Below are 19293 nucleotides of genomic sequence, written 5' to 3' on the forward strand. Positions count from 1 at the left end.
ATCAGCACTTACCAACTGTACCACCCAGGACAGTTATTTACAACTAGGACAATTAATTACACATTCTATATCTACCTGCTTATACTTTTAAAGACAGACTTTGCTTTGTGCATCCTTTGTATCAGAGTATCAACATAATCCTCACAGAGAAAGAACAGCAATAATACATATAATCAAGAAAGAGAAAAAATTTCCATCCCTTATATCAAATTCAAAAATAAACATCTGAATCTTAGAATGTCACCCTAATATATACTGTCTGGTAGTGTAAAGATGGGAGGCACAAAGAGTTGACATTATAGATCTTACCCATCTCTGTAAGTACAAGAGATATTATTCCATAAAATGATGTGATGACAGTCTAACAATATTTAACAGTCAAATTTTGGTTATGTATTTTTTTTTCTGTTAAGTGAAGAAGATGTATTTTTTAAAACCAGGATGACAAAACATTAAAAATACAACAAATATTATTTCTGACATATTAAAGAACCTTGAATTCAGAGGCTACTAGAGTAGAATCTTATACTCCTGATGAAAAACAGAAAAGAGGGCACCTGCACTGACATAGAAATAAAAGAGCCAACCTCCAAATCTTCGTTGGAAGAGAGACACTACTGCCTATGTGAATTTCCTAAGGCAACTGCCCTTTTCCCAAAGTGCACTGAAATTTCTGAGGAGTTTTCAATAAGCAGCCTTTATCTTTCCTACTATCACAGTCTGAACTGCCTTCTTTAACAATCTAATTTGAGCTCAGCCATCTGAGTTTAGGAAATTGTCACCATGCCTTAATGGAAAGCCACAGCTTAGGTATCTACCCTGCGATATCCTTATTAGTGCTATGAAAGAATTTCTGAACATAAGACTTTATTTATATCAATATTTACTATAATAGCTTTGCCTTATAAATTTTCTACTTAATACAGAGAAAACTTTTACTTAATTTCAATGTGGTTTTAGTTTTATCTCATCAAAGATTATTGCTGAACATATGTCTTGAAAGATACTTGAAAAACTATCAAGTTTATTGCTTCCTGCCAAATGTATGTCCTTTATCAGTTGGTGAAAACCAGAGGCTTCTAAATTCTACTTTTATTTAAGTTTTTTTTTTTTAAATGAGAAGATATTATTACTTGGAAAAAAATTCCACCTAATTTATTTAAAGCGATTGTTAAGTATTCTGTAGATGCTGTGTATATTAAGATCATAGCAAGGGCCATCGCTTCTGGATGCACCGTGTGTCAAACACTACCCACAGTACTTTTTGTACAAGACATTATTTAATCTGTCCTACACCAAGGTTATTATCTCCATTTTACAGCTGGAAAAATGAGGGTGTAGAAAGGTTAAGTAAGGCCACATGGCTAAGAGAGACTCAAACGCAGACCTGACACCTAAATCTGAACTCTTAATACTTATCCTATACTGCCTTCAGAATATCCTATTATTAGTATTTCAGTGTTTTCATGTTGTACTGTAAAGCCTTTCACTGAAAGAAGTGAATCAAATGTACTTTCTGAGTCAAAGATTAAATTATGTTCAGTATGATTTTCATTTTTAATTATTTGGAGCATTTAATTTCTTTGAAGATAAAAAGTCTCTACAAAACAAATGCATTGTAAACCTCTAGTAAATAAAATATGTGATTAACTGGAACACCCCCATTCCCATACCGGGCTCCGTAACAAAGAGTTCATTATCCTTAATGCAGAGCTGCTGCAGCACACTCACTAATTGGCTCCTTGGTAGCCTAAAGTAGCAAACATACTTCCTCAGGAACCTACCAGTCAGGGAATGACATAGAATATAGCTCCATGACTCCAACTAGAAAAGAAATGGTAAAATTACTAAGCTGTTAATAAACAGCTAACGATATAATAGTATTTAGTCACTTTTTATAAATTATCCCTTCAAAACTTATCTAATAATTTTCAAAAAGAGCTTTACTGCCATTTACTAAAACAGAGTTGTCTATCTACTCATGCCCCAACTTACAAAATGATGTTCCATGGTCAAGATCAAGCCCAAAGTTCTCCCCTTTGAAGAAGCACTTCCCAATTTCCAGTAGACTGAACTGCTCTTTTGTCCACCTTTCCACAGTAAACTCCATGTACTTCTGTTTAACACAGTTTATTCTGCTTTGATTATAGGTTATTTCTTACACATCCCTCTCCATAACTGGTGTGGCTAGGACTGTCATCCCCCATACCTCCCCAACCCTAGCAGCGCTTTACACACAACATTTGTTAAACATTTTTTTTCTTAATAGCAATTTGAATTAAGGTATACTCTAAGAAGGCCAAGCTGATCCACCTAATTGCTTTTAAAGTGGTATCAGTACTTTTATACAAGATTTCTAAGCTTAAATATATAAAATACATAAAGACATTTTATTTGGTGTATAATATATTAAATATATAATAATAACATTTTAATATTATAAGTATTTATTACATAGCAATATATTTAATACATCATATCAAAGAGCAAGAATTAATCCTTAAAATGTAAGTTCAAAGAGACAAATGTCAAATGTCTGGACCCTAATAGTCTTAGAAACCAGTTACATGCATGTAAGAAAAATCACTTCATAATTAATTTGTATCACCAGCAGCTATTTAAAACACCTCCGCTACAAGATAACAGTACCACCATAAATTAAATATACAGGAACGCTACCTGTATTTCAAAAGTTAAAGCATTATTGTCACGGGAAAAAAGTAATCACAGATGACATCATCATAGTGGCCCAACTGGAAATGTTCTAAGCATAGAAGCCTGGAAAAGTAGTGTCCACAGAAGTGAGGGCTAATTATGTAAGAAACGGGAGTTATCCTCTTAGCGAGAAACTAACAAAAAGTGTCCAATGGAGACAACCCTTTGGTCAAGCCAAAACCACTGGAGAGAAATATATTTAGTAATTTCAGTGCTAAGGTGAAAGAAACACTTTAAATGCATACATTCACAAACAGTTACTGAAATTTCCACTCTTGTGTTCAAAGAAGCCAAAGTGTTTCAGTTTTGAAAAACAAACTTCCAAAAGCTGCTACTGTTTTCATGCTAACTTGCTAGTCTCAAACAATTCAAACACCTAATTCCTAGTCTCTTAAAAAAAAAAAAAAATCCAAAATAAACAATATAGCACCTCATTAAAAAAACAAAAGAAAAAATTCAAACCTTTCTATCAAGACTACAATCCCAAGTTTGATTCAAAGACTATAGACCTGACATTGTTGTACTAAATTAAATGGATTTTTAAATGCTGCATTTTATTAAACTTAAGACACCAGCTGAAGGCATATCATTGGAATAGTTTTTATTGTCTCTTCTCCCTTACCAGTTCACATATTGTCCCCTACCCAAAAGCAGAATGGGTAAGTCCCATAATGGGTAAATATTTCTCAAAGATGTTCCCTTCTTTTCCCTCCTCACTGTCAAACTTCCTCCGTCAACTCTCACTAAAACAATTATAGTAACTTCCTAACTAGTTTCCCTGTCTCAAGTCCTTCTTCCCTTTCCCATCCTCTGTCCTCAACAGCTACTTCATGATAAAAGACAGTAATTCAATCATATTACAAATCAACATTTTCATGGTTCCCCAGTGTCTATACAATGTCCAACCCTTAATATGAAATTCAGCCCTAATATTTACACACTTTTTTCTACAAGCACACAGAGCAGGATTTATATCTCAACAATATGATTTCCTTATATATAGCAAATATGCCAAAAATAATAATGAAAATATCATTTGATTTGCAGAGCTGAAATTCAGAAAAAAATCATCCTGATGGGCTACAGTAGCACCACTGAGACAGCAGGTAACTGAACGAATCAGGGGCCTCGCAAGGGCCTTCTTTATATTCTTAACCTTTAGAGTATAACATGTTCTTAATAAATGTTTGCTGAATGTGGGAATTTTCTGAGCCAAAACTCAAGATTCGTACTTCAGCAATTTCAAATTTACACAGGAAATAACTGGACCAAATATTTGAAGCTGGGAATATAAAATCTCAGACTTGAAGGTAGCATAGGGGCATGACTGGAGGAACCTGGACATAACCTGTAAAAACCAAACTGGTGCCAGGGCCACATCTCCTCGCTGGCCTAGATCCTGACTGTTTTAAAGGAGACAAGGAAAGCAAGGTTAATTTGCAATAGGCAATTTTAACCAGCAGGCCACAGGTAAAAAATAAACTGTAAATAAATGTTTAAGACAATTTAGAATCATACAGCTGATGTGTTTCCAATACATTTTTCTCAAAATACACACGTTCATTAATGGCAATTAGCAAAGAGTATTAATCTACATGTAACAACAATTAAAAATAATTCTCTCAAATGCTACCTTAAAAGTTAAACCAAAAACCTTACATACTGATTTACACAAATCAGTGCACTGGGGTCACTGGAATACAATCTGAATACTTTCCTATGAGAAACCTCAAGAGGGCTTACATGCTGTATCTTATATCTGATCATATCATAACAACGTGTTCTCTTTAACTATTGGACTCGCTATGTGTTATCCTGTGTCCAGTGCCTAAGAGCTCGTTAATTACCTAAACTATATCTCCATAGGTCTTGTTAATTACCCGTCTCCTGTCTCAGAGGACCTTGTTAATAACTCGTACAGTCTCTCTAAAGAGGTCCTAACAACACATTAAAATTAAAGATGCTTTTCTTTTAGCACCTGTCAAGTGCTGTAAATTGAGAAATTTTCACATCAGTTTATTAGCCTACAGTAGTTTTTGTGAATTTTTTTGGCCTGTTTTCTTTTCTCTCAGAATCTTGCTATATCTCAATCTCTCTCTTAAGGGAAAAACAAAAAAACTAAAAAAACCCAGCAAAGTTTGTCTTTTTTGTTACAGAGCTTTTTTTGTTTTCAATTTTGAAGACTATAAATATCAATTTGCATTAGTGAGTTAGCACAAGGATGGCATGGCTGGTATCTGCAAATTAACCCACTGGGAGATGCACCAATTAATGAGAGCTATTATAATGAGTATTAGGATGACAAAGGGTAAAAAAGTTTCAAGTAGTATCTGGGGAGTTAAACATAAAAGTTCTAGTTAGTGTTAAGGGAACTAATCACATTGCATATTTCGTGTTCATAGTCATTGTTTCATTGGACACATTCTGTAAATCTCTGGGCACTAATGGATTAATGGGTCTAAAAATCATCTCAAAAGTTTTTGTCTTCTGTCTCACAAATGAAGGCACAAATTTTCAGGTGTGTAAAAGATTTATAGCCTGCCATGAATAATAAGCAAATTATCTTTAATATTAGACAAATATGAGCAAAAAGCAAATACTGCTATTAAAACAAATCCTTTGCATATTAAGGTTTATGATGCCAACGACTGAACTTTAAACTCATTCAGGAAAAAAAAGGCTCTTTCTTTAGGATCATTTATTTACTATACTTTTAAAAAATCAAAATGTAAATTCTACAGTAAACAGTCTTTGACTTTTAATGAACATGTTATACAATTTCATATAAATGGCCACATGCTTACAAGCTTACGGTGATTTGTGAAAATTAGAAACACATTTAAATACACATTCTAGGTAACCAATTTTTTGTACCTCCTAAGGAAGGTATGACACAAGCACAGACAGGAATTGACTCATTAAGGAAGGAAAGAAGGAAGAGGGGGGAGAATCAGGTAGACCTGACCTCAAAAGTGAAAGGCACACTGCCATGAAAAATCACTAAAACATTACAAGTCTGGATCTTAGATACTATTTCTGTACCATCCTAAAAAATAACTATTTGGCATGAGATCATCTGCTAAAAAGTAGGCAGGCTCTTCCACCAAACATTAAAAATGGAAATACATGCTTTTGTAAAATCAATTAATACTAGAAATAATATTATAGAACATACCATTTAGTTATCCCAGAGTAGCTAAGAATTTGCTACATGGCATTCACAACTATTATAGTAGAGCAGAAAATAATGGAGTGAAAGCATCTGTATGAGTCACAAATAGAAGGACAGTCCCCAAACAAAATTCTCTGGTAAAAATATCTCCCATTAAATTATTACTCTCAGAACAGCTGCCCCTCTAACATCAAACAGAAACTCATCACACAGAGTAGTAGGCTTACATTGTTTTTTAAAAAAATTTCAGAATAAGACATACATAAGCAATTTTCTCTCAAACAGAGAGAAAATCTTATTCTCTCAAGCAGAATTCCCTTCAGTAGATGGACTTCTGTGATCCTGAACTTTTTCAAGGAACTTACACCTTCTTCAAAGAATACACATCGTGAAATTTCTCCTCAATTTACCATGGGTAGCATACAAATAGAAGCATATTTTTAAGTGTCATTCATCACTATTGACTCTCAGGTTTTACCTCAATCCTGAGAAACAATTCATCCATAGATGCCATAAATATTTAATAGACTTTTCTGCCTGGTCTTCAATGTTCACTATAATTTAGGGTGTGTGTGTTTAACCTATTCAGCCATATCTTTTACTCCTTTCCACCACATCTCTGTTTTAGCCAAGCTAACTTCCTTACTGTACCCTCTACCTTAGGGACCTGCAAGCAAAGCTAATATGACTAAGTTGTCTAATTTATAAGTATGCATTTGCCAGCACAATTCCTGATCTCCATTCACAAAGAATACTTACTGAAAGCTTAGGAAATAAAGTAGTCCCACCCACTTATCCATGGTTTTGCTTTCCATGGTTTCAGTTACCCACCATGGTCCAAAAATATTAAATGGAAAATTCCAGAAATAATTCCTAATTTTAAATTGCATGTCCTTCTGAATAGCCTAATGAAGTGGTAGGCCATCCGATTCTGTCCTGCCTGGGATGTGAATCATCCCTTTGTTCAGTCCCTTTGTTTAGTGTATCCACACTGTCTACACTGCCTGCCCATTAGTTACTTAGTAGCCATCTCGTCTATCAGGTCGACTATTGCAGTATTACAGTGCTTGTGTTTGAGTAGCCCTTGTTTTACTTAATAATGGCCCCAATGTGCAAGAGGAGTGATGCTGGCATATTGTTGTAATTGTTCTATTTCATTACTATTGTTACTCTCTTACTGTGCCTAATTTATGAATTAAACTTTATCACAGGTATACATGTATAGAAAAGGAAACATAGGATATACGGAACTGTGCCTGGTTTCAGGAATCCACTGGAGGTCTTGGAATGTATCCCCATAGATTAGGGGCACCACTGTAGGTGATATAATATAGATCAGCAATTTTTAAACCTGATAGTCAATGGGCAGTTATTAAAATGCTGATTTTCATTTCAGGGCCTACTCACTCAAGATTCTAATTCAGTCAGAGGGGAGGCCCAACAAATGGTAGCTTAAAAAAAAAATCTCCAGGAGCCCTTGATGATCAGCACTGAGGTCATGCACAAATCTAGGTGCTGTGGTTCACCCAAGAAAGAAGATTCTGCACAACTGTTAAGACGCTTACACAGCTTAATATAAGACCTAGGCACAATAAACATTGTATAGTAATTACTTTTTCTATATCAGCAGAAATCCAAAGGGAAACACGTTCAGTAACAAACAGTAACAAAGTTGTTACTCAAAAAAGAACACTCAAAGATAAGCTGAGAGTGCACCCCACAATTGAGCCCGGGAATGAAGACAGCGTGGCTTACAAGGACCTCAGTGTAGAGACATGCAGTAAGGAAATTAACTTACCTAGAACAGGTTGGTAAGGAATACTAAAAGAAAACTTGAAAGGTTAAGAAAAGCCTAAAATACAGTAAGCCTTAGAAAGTTAGAAAGAGGAGTTTGGATTTGGTGTTGCAAACCAGTGGTTCTTAAACTTTTTTGACTAGGGTTTTCTTAAACACAACAAAAGGTACCATAGCTCATGTGCCCTCCTCAGTAGGATAAATAATGCTAAGTGCTGTAATAAATACATATATAAATCTCAGTAACTTATATCCTGTGAATTTATCATTTGGACAAGGGCCACTTGGCTATTCCTGGTCAGGTGGGCCTTCCACTTGCATGCAGAGACCCAGGTTGCTCCGACTTACAGCTCTCCCCATCTCAAAGATCCTCTCCATTCAGCTACTGCAGGGGTCAGCAAAGTATTTCTGCAAAGCCCAAACAATAAATATTTTTAGCTTTGTGGGCCATATGGTCTCTGTCATAACTATTCAATGCTACCGCTATACACAATAATGACCATAAAGTGGCTGTGCTCGAACAAAACTTTACAAAAACTGGTAGCAAGCCAGATTTGGCCTCCAAGCTTAGTTTGCCAATCCCTGGTCCAGGATATTGGAGGAAGAGGCAAAATGGAGGATAGTGTTAAGAGGACATTCCATGGGCCAGACCTGAAAGTGGTATACATCTCTTCCATGAACTCTTAAATAAGCCAGAATTTGCTATCTCTTGGCTAAAAAAAAAAAAAAAGAAAAGAAATGAACAAATTTGGTTGGTGAAGACACACACCCATCATTTCTACTTTTAAGTGAAAAAATAGCCTGGTGATAACATTATTTATCATTTATTATTTGTTATATTATTTATAATATATTAGAATATAATTTGTTGTGAACAAATTTAAAATAGTATAGCAAACATTCAGGCATATTTATTTTTGGCAAATGATATACTGCTGATAAAAAAAGGATTACTTCGCAAATTGTGGGATAAACCACATGATAAATTAGTTGACAATTTATTTGATAAATCATGAAAAAAATTAGTTGTTACTGATGATGCTAAACAACCTGTGACTTACAATTAAAAAGCAAGACTAGTAGCAATTTTAACATACAAACAACTTAGTACCAATAATAAACTGAGAAAACATTCTCCTGAAGATTACAAGAATTCCAACTCTACTTACTGTATATGTGTCGTAGGAGTTTTGCAGCATGCCAGTGTTGGACGGCATCCCGACTTCTTAGTAGCAAGCTGATTTGGCATCAATGGTACACACAATATTGTAAGCTCACTAAACCCAATTCAGCTTCCTTCTAGGTATACAGCTAAGTCACAGTTCATCACAGGTCGCAGTGAGGTTGGGGCATGGGTGAGCTCTGGCCAATGGGACGTATGTGGAAGTAACGCATACTGCACTAGGCCTAGCACACAGAAATGACCCTCCTTTGATCCTCTCTCTCCTCCCCTGCTGCAAGGATCTTGGAGGCCATGTGTTAAATGGTGGCATCACAAGAAGAAAGAAGCCTGCTTCCTGAGAGATTGTGCAGAGCCAGATGAACGCACAGAGCAAAGCACTCACTTTTCCTATCACCATCCCAGTGAACTGCTTTGTGACAAGAGTGAGCAATAAACTTGTGCTGTGATAAGCCACTGATACCTGTGGTTATTACAGCTGACAACCTACCCTAATACACAGTTCTTAATAGACTCCGGACATGTGCTATTTAGATTGAATATTAAATTTCAGTAATCCTTTAAAACTTCAGATTTTTAACAATGTTTAGTTGTACATAAAAACGCATACATCTGGCTTTATGCATCTGTTTTCAGTCTATTAGAAAGATCTTCACAGCCCAGGCCAGCCGGGCTGAAAGTAGGAGGCTAACGGAATGAGAGTGGCATTTCAGGAAACTGTTCTGCTATACTGTGTGCATTAGGAAACTGGTATGCTATACTGTGTGCATTATATTCAAAATATCTAATACTACCTACCAAGCATCACACTGGAGACTAAGGGCAAAAAGAGGAATGAAATGCAGACCCTGCTCTCAACCTCTTCACGGTAGTGGGTAAGAAAAGAAAAGTGAGACTAAGCTATTAGTGAACAATGCCATTCCCACAGAAGACAAGACTTACGTAAGAAAATGCTGCAGCAGAGGGAACAACTACTCCTCCCTACAAGAACAGGAAACGCTTCAAAGAAATAGGGCCATGTAAGAGACTGCAAATTAGTAACTTTGGGGAAAAGTGTTTCAAAGAGCCCTGCTCTTTGCTGAAGTAACCCAAGATAATGCCTAATTTCCTCTATCAGTTTTATGTAAAACTATGGGACCTATTCCAAGGACAGATTCAAATTGTGGTATTTTTTGTGGTTTCCAAAGTGCTTTCTTCAGGTGGATTTTACTTAACACTAAGGAATAAAAAGTCTAACTTCTAAAAAAAGTGTGCCTCAGTACATTTTAAAATTTGGGGCATAAAGAAAATTTTCCAGTTTTAATCATATACATTATTCAACCAGAGGGTAACAATATGGTTCCTAGGTACCTGCAATCACAAGTGAGCCAGTTCACTCACCGAGAAGAAAATGCAGTTCCATAGCTACATATTTTACCCTTAACCTTGTTCAGCATTCTCACAAACACTGGCCACAAGAGTCCAGGAAACTGTAAATAAGTCTATTGAGCACTCCTGAAAAAAATTCACAGCACGTGTCTTACTGATGTGAGTCCCTAGCTCCAAAAGTGCATTTGGTTAGGATGTTAATGTGTGAAATTTAAAATGTCCCAGATAGCTGAGGGTTGATACTGGGAGGAAAAATAGAAATATACTGTTACATAAAGACAACGCTACCTGGGCCATATCCTCCCAAATTCCACTCAAGATAAAGCTGCTTGCCAAAAGTGTGAACTGCACACTCTTCTTGGGTCTATTTATATTCAATTCTTCTTTTTTATAAGATTAACCAGAACCACCCCTTTACTGCAAATGTTTTACATTTACCACACGGATGGTTTGTGATGCAAAAAGAATAACTTCCTAGGAATCTACAAATGTTCTGTCCTCATATCTGATATCTCATAAATATGAAGAAGAGAAAGTCATAAAGTGAAAAACAACTATTTTTTTTACATATTTGCAATCATTCTATACATCATAAAACAGCTCTAATTTTGATAGAAACAGCCATAATAAAGTAACTGAAAACAAAGCCTAGATGTGTCAAAATGCCACACGCATTTTTCAAACCCGTAAGAGCCCACATAAACAGCTCAAATATAGGGCAATTAAAGATTTAAGAATACTCAATAAGCTTTTTTTTTTCATATGCGCCCATAATGTAAAAACATTATTTTCCTACCATTTCCCATTTTCTTGCTTTTCTTTGACTCTAAAATTAGCTAAATTATCCAATATCCAAGTTATCTCAGACAGTTGTTTCCAACAACCTTCTGTAAAAAAAGTTTAGTAAAGGGGGAAAGAAGCAAATATATTTCTATTTACCCATATAAGATTTAATGTAATATGTGAAGTACAGTATGTAAAATACCAAAATATTTTTGAATGGCATATCAAAACTATAAACTCAATAACATATTGATATCATATAATAAAAATGTTATTTTTCTGGAGTATGGTCTATAAACAGAACTGAATACTCTTTTAAACCACAGCAAATATCCATTTATAGGTAAAAGAAAACAAAAAAGTACACTTCACTTTGAAAACTTTAAATGCAAGTTGTTAAAATATCATGGAAGAGCTGGGCGCGGTGGCTCAAGCCTGTAATCCCAGCACTTTGGGAGGCCGAGACGGGCGGATCACAAGGTCAGGAGATCGAGACCATCCTGGCTAACCCGGTGAAACCCCGTCTCTACTAAAAAATACAAAAAACTAGCCGGGCGAGGTGGCGGGCGCCTGTAGTCCCAGCTACTCTGGAGGCTGAGGCAGGAGAATGGCGTGAACCCGGGAGGCGGAGCTTGCAGTGAGCTGAGATCCGGCCACTGCACTCCAGCCTGGGCGACAGAGCGAGACTCCGTCTCAAAAAAAAAAAAAAAAAAAAAAAAAAAAATATCATGGAAGATACATAAGAGAGGTGAGAGGGCACAGCCTAAAAGTGTGATTGATTGTTAATACTCTATATGCTGTTTCTAGTGGGACAAAACCAAGCACCGTTTTTTAGTAAAATATAACATGACAACATATCAAACATAATTGTAGTCACCATTTATAGATTCCCTATTTGGGGCCTGGCTTTGTATTATGTACTTTACATACAATATCATTTATCCTCACTGAATCCTATCAAGTGGGATTATTTTCCTTGTTTCAAAGATGGAGACACTGAGTTTTATGGAGGTCATAGCACTTCTAAGCCAGTATTCCCATTCAGGTCTGTACACTCTCTATTATTGTCTTGAAGAAAATCTTCTATTACGTGGTAAACACTCTAGCATGCTCTTCCAAGATTACAGTCATCTCTCAGTATCTGAGAGAGATTGGTTCCAGCACTCCGAGGATACCAAAATCCAGGGATATTCAAGTCCCCTATACAAAATGGTACATACAGTATTTGCACATATACACCAACTCCCATATATTTTAAATTATCTCTAGATTACTTATAATACCTAATACAATGTAAATCTATGTAAATAGTTGTTACACTGTACTGTTTTTTAAATCTGCATTATTTTTTAATTACTATATTATTTTTTTAATATTTTCAATCCATTTGATAGAATCCAAAAATGCAGAACCTGCAAATATGCGGGGCCAACTACACTCAAGATGGGAATAAATTTACCTTTTCTTTGCTTGAGGTTTCCTTAATCAGCTATTTCATCATTTACTTCTGTAAAATCCATAACCATATTTAAATTTATTCCTTAGCATATCTACATTCATATCTATATATATAGATATAAATTTATATATAGATTTAAATTTAGATAGATAGATATAAATTTTGATATACTAAGGAATAAGAAAAGCACCATTATATATATAACTGAAAACTCAAAACTGGAAAATCCAATCTTTCTCATGAGTGATTATTTCTGACTACAAATCATCATATAGATCCCTTGGGTGTACCTACAAAACCCATGAGGGTCACTGAATTCCAATAACAAGCATTCTCAAATAAAAACCACTTCTAAATAGCCATTTAATAAAGATAATTAACATCTATTAGGAAAGCCATTAATACTGAAGCTGGTATTTCTTAAAGAATAGCACATGGGCTGCTGTTGGTCCTTTCCAGATAGCCCATGAACGAATCCCTAGAAACATATCACTGAAATTTCTGGCTTGAACTAACACCCACTGGCAATTCACTCTTGCCATGTCTCATCACAAGCCACGTTGTTTTCTCTCTAAGTTTTGGTGAGTTTCTGGCTCACATAAGTGGAAGCAGACCAGGATAGAGAATAAGAGTCTTTTTATCTTCTTCAGATAAAAAAGTTCGGTTCCAAAAATATATGCTACATTGCCTGGCTCTATAATTATAGAAATAAAAATGTTTTTCAAATAAAATAAAATGGCTTGAAAATATTCTAGTATTTAAAAGAAATACTTGATACTTTCAAGTACAAGATTTTCCCAAATAGTAGAACTTCCCCCATATTAAGCTTACCTTGAAGATGGCATTATATTTGAAGCCCTGAATTTTGCTGTAAATGGATTGGTTGACTCATAATCAAAATAGTCGTGGCGATTTTCACTAAATGCATTAGGTGATTTCAAGTCACAAGGGCTATCAGATCCCCCACTGTTAAGTTTATCAGATCTTCTGCTATCTTTTTTTCCAGTCACTCTTTCAAACAGGCTAACTTTCTCCCTTTTCTCTCTTTTATTTTCTTTTCTTATTTCAATTGGTTTTGAAAATAAATTCATGCTGCTGTCCCATGTTTCACTGCTTTCTTCAAATGGATTTTTCTTCCTTGGCAGTGTTGCAAATTTTTGGGGTAATGAAGCAGTCACATTTGTAAATGGGTCATTTTGTCTTCCGAAACACAATTCACCTTCATCCACAATGCTGTCAGGTTGGTTCATTTTAGAAGTATCAAAGCTTAATGTTCTTCTGTGTGGAGATTTGAGACTTCCTACAAACAATTTTGTAGTTAGTACATAATCAGGGACACATTACATCACACTATGTGACACATTCTGTGTGCATTCTGCTGCTTTTAGAATGAGAGCAATTAGCTACTTAAACGTATTAACCTTCAAAAAATCAAGGAAAACAATCTTAAAATGCTAAGGTGTAGCAGTCTGAAGCATCGAGGCTAATAACAATTAGCATATTGCTAGACCATTAGTAATGTATTCAGCTCACAATCATATAAACTATGATGTCAAAACTAGAGGTTCTGGTTGGCATGATAATGCTAAAAATTCTCAGACTTTTTCATTAGCATTAAATTTACTTTCTTACTTCTGAACATAAAAGTTTTCTTCTAGGGACTTTATGATGAAATGAACATTCATTTATGCTCAGGGTTTTGAGATGGTAGAAACAGCAGTAAAACAGGCAGCCAGGCCATAATAGGAAACTGGCACTCATTTTATTATCTAATAATATAAATATAAATGCAGACAAGCTCTGCCTTCAAGGAACTTACCAATTTGAGGAATAGTAGGTACTCAATATTTGATGAATGACAAAATTTGGAAAATACTACAAAGCAACTGTTATTATTTACTAAATTTAGGAATTAAACTTTAAAAACTAAAAGGGTAGTTCAGACCAATGAGGACACAAGAATGTGGCACTTACCACTTTCTGGAACTGTTCCAAAGGAATCTAACTGGTGTCCAAGAAGATGTGCTTGACCTATGGTACCAGCCTTCAGTTTCTCAGAAGACATATGGGACCCAGATAAATCGGACATTGAATGTGCTGACGAGAGTCGCTGAGGACCCAAAAGAAAAGGCTTTTTTGGTTTGGATTTCATCTGTATTTCACCACTTGAAAATTCACTATTGGCATCAGGCATGTGAGTACTCGGAATGATTGCAGAAGACGTATCAGAAAATGTTCCATCATTTTTTCTACCCTTCATCTTATCTTTTAACTTTGCAAAAGGAGATCTGGTTTTGTCCTTCATTGATAAGTCAAACATACTTGCGGTCATATTGTTCCTCATAAACTGAATATTGACCTTTATCTCACCCCTGTTTTTGATTCGTTTTCCTTGTTTGGATTCTAATCTAAACCACCTTAAAGAGAAGAAAATAAAAATGGGCTGTAATACATAATGAAGAGAGGATACTGAGTTCTGTTACATACAAATAGCCTTTTAGGTAAAGTAACTATACATCAAGGCAGCCTAAGCCCTGAACAAGAATCTGTCAGCCACAGTATTTCCGGCTTTACTCATTGTTTAGTTTAAAAAACTGATCATTGCCTCTGTGATGTAACAAATACTGAAGAAATGAATAGGTCTTTAGCAAGTTTGAAAATGTTTTTAATCTTTTCTTTTCTGATTTGAAAATCACTCATCATCAAAAATTCTTATCAATGCTAAAAGTTTTCCATATGAGACTAAGTGTTGCTCATGGCCTAAGGACATTTTTTTAACATTAAAAGATACTGAGGCAGACTTTGAAAGAATTCACCAATACAAATTATTTTTGAGCATTATAAAATGAATACTGATGACATTTTAATACAATAATAAATACTTGGCCCTATCCCAAAATATTACTTATGTAAAAGTAGCAAAAGAATTTTGTTTACATTGGAGATCACTACATACAGCTTGCTAATCATTAAAACAGCATATAATGTCAGTTAGATTGATATAAAATGGATCAAAGCCTATTCCTGAATAAAATATGCAAAACAAGTAAAATGCAAGAAGTGACAAAAAATAAATCTTGTGAAATTTTCAAAAGGAAAAAGAAACCTAAAATGCTTTCTTTTGAATCTATTTGCTTCATTTTACTATTGCTACTGTGACAATACCAAATAAAAATTATTTTGTAAATGAAGCCAAATCTTATATTTTAGTCACTTCAATGTATGGCACTATCTATATTTAAATGATGTACAAGAAGTAGTATTTTGGTTTTATAGTATTTTTATCCATGAGAAATTCTCCAGTTGTCCACGTCACAAGTGGTCATTCTATGGGAAAACAGCCAAAAAAACTACAAAATCAAGCCTGAAAGAGTTCCTACAATGTTTTCATATAACTTAGCAATGAGGCATAATATCCATTCCTGTACACAGGTTATTATTTAAATATAGCTCTAATCGAGTGTAACAAATTTTCTTAGCTACAAAGGAACTCTGATCTAATTTTACATTAGTTCTTTCTCTCATTGTTACCAACTGGATATGCCAGGAGAAGATTACATTTACTGTATATCAAGTTGAAACACTGGTTCACAGGTCTTCCAGGAAGAACAGAGAACTGGCACATGATATAAATACCAGCTACATCTTAGCAAGTAACACCGAAGAAAAACATTTTCTTGATTAACTAAATTGGAGCAATTCAATCAATTCAGATATAGTTGCATCAACACTAGCCATTTCTTAGAATATCAATATTTTTCAATGGCATTAGCTTGAGACCTTAAACTGAGAAAATTCCTTATGTAAGGCAAATGGTAAAATCTGAAGAAACAGGGGCTAGAAATAAGAAATGACAGCAATAAACTCTGTGAAATAGGCAACCTTAAATAACATACAATTGAGCACTCAAAAAGCCTGGAAATGAAGTAGATTATACACCCAGTTACCTCCAAGTTTTGGCAAACAGAGCCATTTTCAATAGGGAGAGAAACACATCTGATGAACAGTATCTCAGAAATACTCTGTAGTACCTCAGGTTTTATAGAATGTAGGTGAATATACTTTGCAAAAAAATGTACCAAAAATATGCAAACAAAAACGAGCATGTATGTAACAAAGCAAATATGAGTTAAAAAAAAATCATTACCCCCAAAATGGAAGGCGGTGAGGTAGTGGAAAATCATAGAATTTTAGAAATAAGACCAATAAATCATCTACTTTAACATCTTTATTTCATAGATGAGGAAATTGAGGCACAAGGAATGATATGTAACTTCCCAATGTCAGATTAAAGTCAGTAAGGAAAAAAATCTGAAGTTGATGAATAACATCTGCAGGAAAATAGAAGCTCTTTCTTATTTGATGAACCGCATACGTTAATAAGGTTAACCACATGGCTGGCACATACTGCAGGACACTGTATTTAATCAGGAGACATGAGAGCTGAAGAGAAAGACAATGCAAATTTTGTATTGCTAGAGTACAAGCTCCTGGAAGGCAGTCTGCCTTGCATTAAATGTTTATTCAATTTTTATTTCTAGAACTATACTCTTACAAGTAAGCTACAACTGTGTGTGTGTGTGTGTGTGTGTGTTTTATATTGTCTTGTTTTTTACTAGGGAACTGTAAAGACCTGTGTAAACCTGAATAAAGCAAATCAGTATTTGATTACAAAGTGTAAATACACTATAATGTCCATTCCCCACCCCCCGAAAAAAACTACAAAGAACTTTTACAAACATACTCATTGAAAATGTAGCAATGACAAATAACTTTAGTTGCTTTGTTTTGAAAATGATGTAATAGGGAAGTCTTAATGAGATCTTCACGAATCATTTCAGAGATAGCACTTGTTTTTCCAGTCTTCAGAAAGATAAAATGAAGACACAGCATTTGGAGCTTACTGGACTAGCTGACTTTTTTTCACCTCTGGAGTACTGGATTTAAACTGTACATGGCCTCTGTTCAATTTTTAGTGGGCACAGGTCCATGTTCAAAAACCAGCACACATGTGGGAACTATTCCCAAGCAATTGGTGCTGTGTGGTCAGAAATGGGACAAAATTGGCAGTAAAGGTGCCAGAGGCCAGGACACAGGTGCACCGCTGAGACACACACACATCCTAAAATCTGCATATGTTTGAGTCATAGCTAACTCTAGAGACTCTAGTTATTACTCTTCGTGAGCATTAAAAAAAAAAAGTCAACATCACCTACTTCTTTTGTAAAAAATCAATGGATATTATGTAACAGCATCAATGATTTTAACATTCTATTACTAAACATTGTATTATTTCTTTAAATCTCATGCCAGAACCAACCCAGACATCCTCTAAAGGAGGAGATACAGAAGTTCTCTTCCCAGGCCCACTCAAAGGGTTCTGGCTCAGGCCTTTTTCCCCATTCCTTAAGAGAAGAGAGAAAAAAAAATTTATTTTCCAGGTAAGAAAATAAGTAAAGTAATAATTTTAGTTGTCATACTTCTTTACCTATCATGACGCAACTGGAAGACAAACTGTAAACATACATCTTCAGTATCAAAATGTAAAAAGTGTCACATCCAGCAGTTTCATAGGACTTCTAAGTCAGTTGGTAGTCCTCATCACTGAAAACAGTTTTCTAAAAAGCACTTGGGAATATGCTGACAAGGTTTAGCAATGTGCAGAATATTAAATATCTTTCTTGCAATATACCAGTGGCTCAAGTCTGTCTCTTACTGGGCCACAGGTACAGCTGTGCTAGAAAAGGAAGTTATTAAATATATTAAAAAACTAGAAATATTACCAATAAAGATACCTCATCAAATACATGGTCCCCATTTATCCACAAATAAAATGTTAGGGGTTTAATAACATATGAAAATCACTTTGAATGCAAAAACATCACAAACCCTGTTGATAACATTTAAAAGCATTTTTCCCCTAAGTTCTAATCAATTTTATACAATAGCCAGTACGGAATTTCTGTAAGGAGAGACCACAATATAAGAGTATTGCTCACAGCAAATGTATTGTAACTGTGATGTTGCCCAGGACTAGGAGTAAAACAAGAAGAAACCGTAAAAGGTTATTTCATCCTCAGACTCCTTGGGTTCACATTTGGGCCTACTTTCACTAGGAAAATTTATGTTTCGGAGAAGGCCTGAAATACATGATCCATGAATATTAAAGTACCATAAATGAAGTGAGGAATTTGAAGGTGCAATATACTTAATAGTTTACATTCAAAACATGTTAAATATTTACTGTCACCCAAAATTGGCAATTTGAAACAGATTATTTGGTAATTATCCATTTTTCACTTTCAATTTGATAAAGAATCCCTCAGAGGAAACTGAATGCCACTCTTTAGGTATCAAATAATTTTATTATTCAAATCATTGATATATATTAAACTTTACACTTAAAAAAAAAAAAACTTTTTCCCTCCTTCTAAAATATTTTCATCTCAATTAAATAGTACCATTTTTCCTCCTGCCTTCCTAGTATTTCTGATCTGTCTACACTTTTACTCTACATATATTAAATATTAGGTAAAGACCTGATTTGAAATGAAACAAACTCCAATCAAGAGAAGGCTGAGAGCAGAAATGTATAGAACAAGAGACAGTTGTTTTAAAATGTAAAGAATTAACATAAACTTCAATAAAAATATCATTATAAAAAAGTTTTTTAAACAGTAAATAAATTCAGTTATAACTGAACGAAACACCCACACTATTTTGGAAATGGAAAGTACTCTTAGAAGTTCAACCAGTATTTTTCTCCCACTAATTTCATTAATATAATGTCCTTTTAAGTTGATGGAAGGGGTGAGTATACCC

General features: G+C 34.8%; 1 protein-coding gene across 3 annotated transcripts in view; it reads right to left on the reverse strand.

The window, feature by feature from the left end:
- RAB11FIP2 (RAB11 family interacting protein 2) overlaps positions 1 to 19293 on the reverse strand; it is a 41884-nt gene that overhangs the window by 20637 nt on the left and 1954 nt on the right. The window contains exons 2-4 of one of the 3 annotated variants that reach the window (XM_015148283.3): positions 14446 to 14888; positions 13303 to 13771; positions 8030 to 8089 (exon numbers count right to left, since the gene is read on the reverse strand). In XM_015148283.3, coding sequence (XP_015003769.1) covers positions 8030 to 8089; positions 13303 to 13771; positions 14446 to 14888 — 972 coding nt within the window. Of the gene's footprint in view, positions 1 to 1784; positions 1825 to 8029; positions 8090 to 13302; positions 13772 to 14445; positions 14889 to 19293 lie in introns of all 3 variants that reach the window. The other 2 variants (XM_015148286.3, XM_015148284.3) reach the window with 2 other exon arrangements.

The sequence above is a fragment of the Macaca mulatta genome, chromosome 9 (genome assembly GCF_049350105.2).
Source record: "Macaca mulatta isolate MMU2019108-1 chromosome 9, T2T-MMU8v2.0, whole genome shotgun sequence".
Taxonomy (NCBI): Eukaryota; Metazoa; Chordata; class Mammalia; order Primates; family Cercopithecidae; genus Macaca; species Macaca mulatta.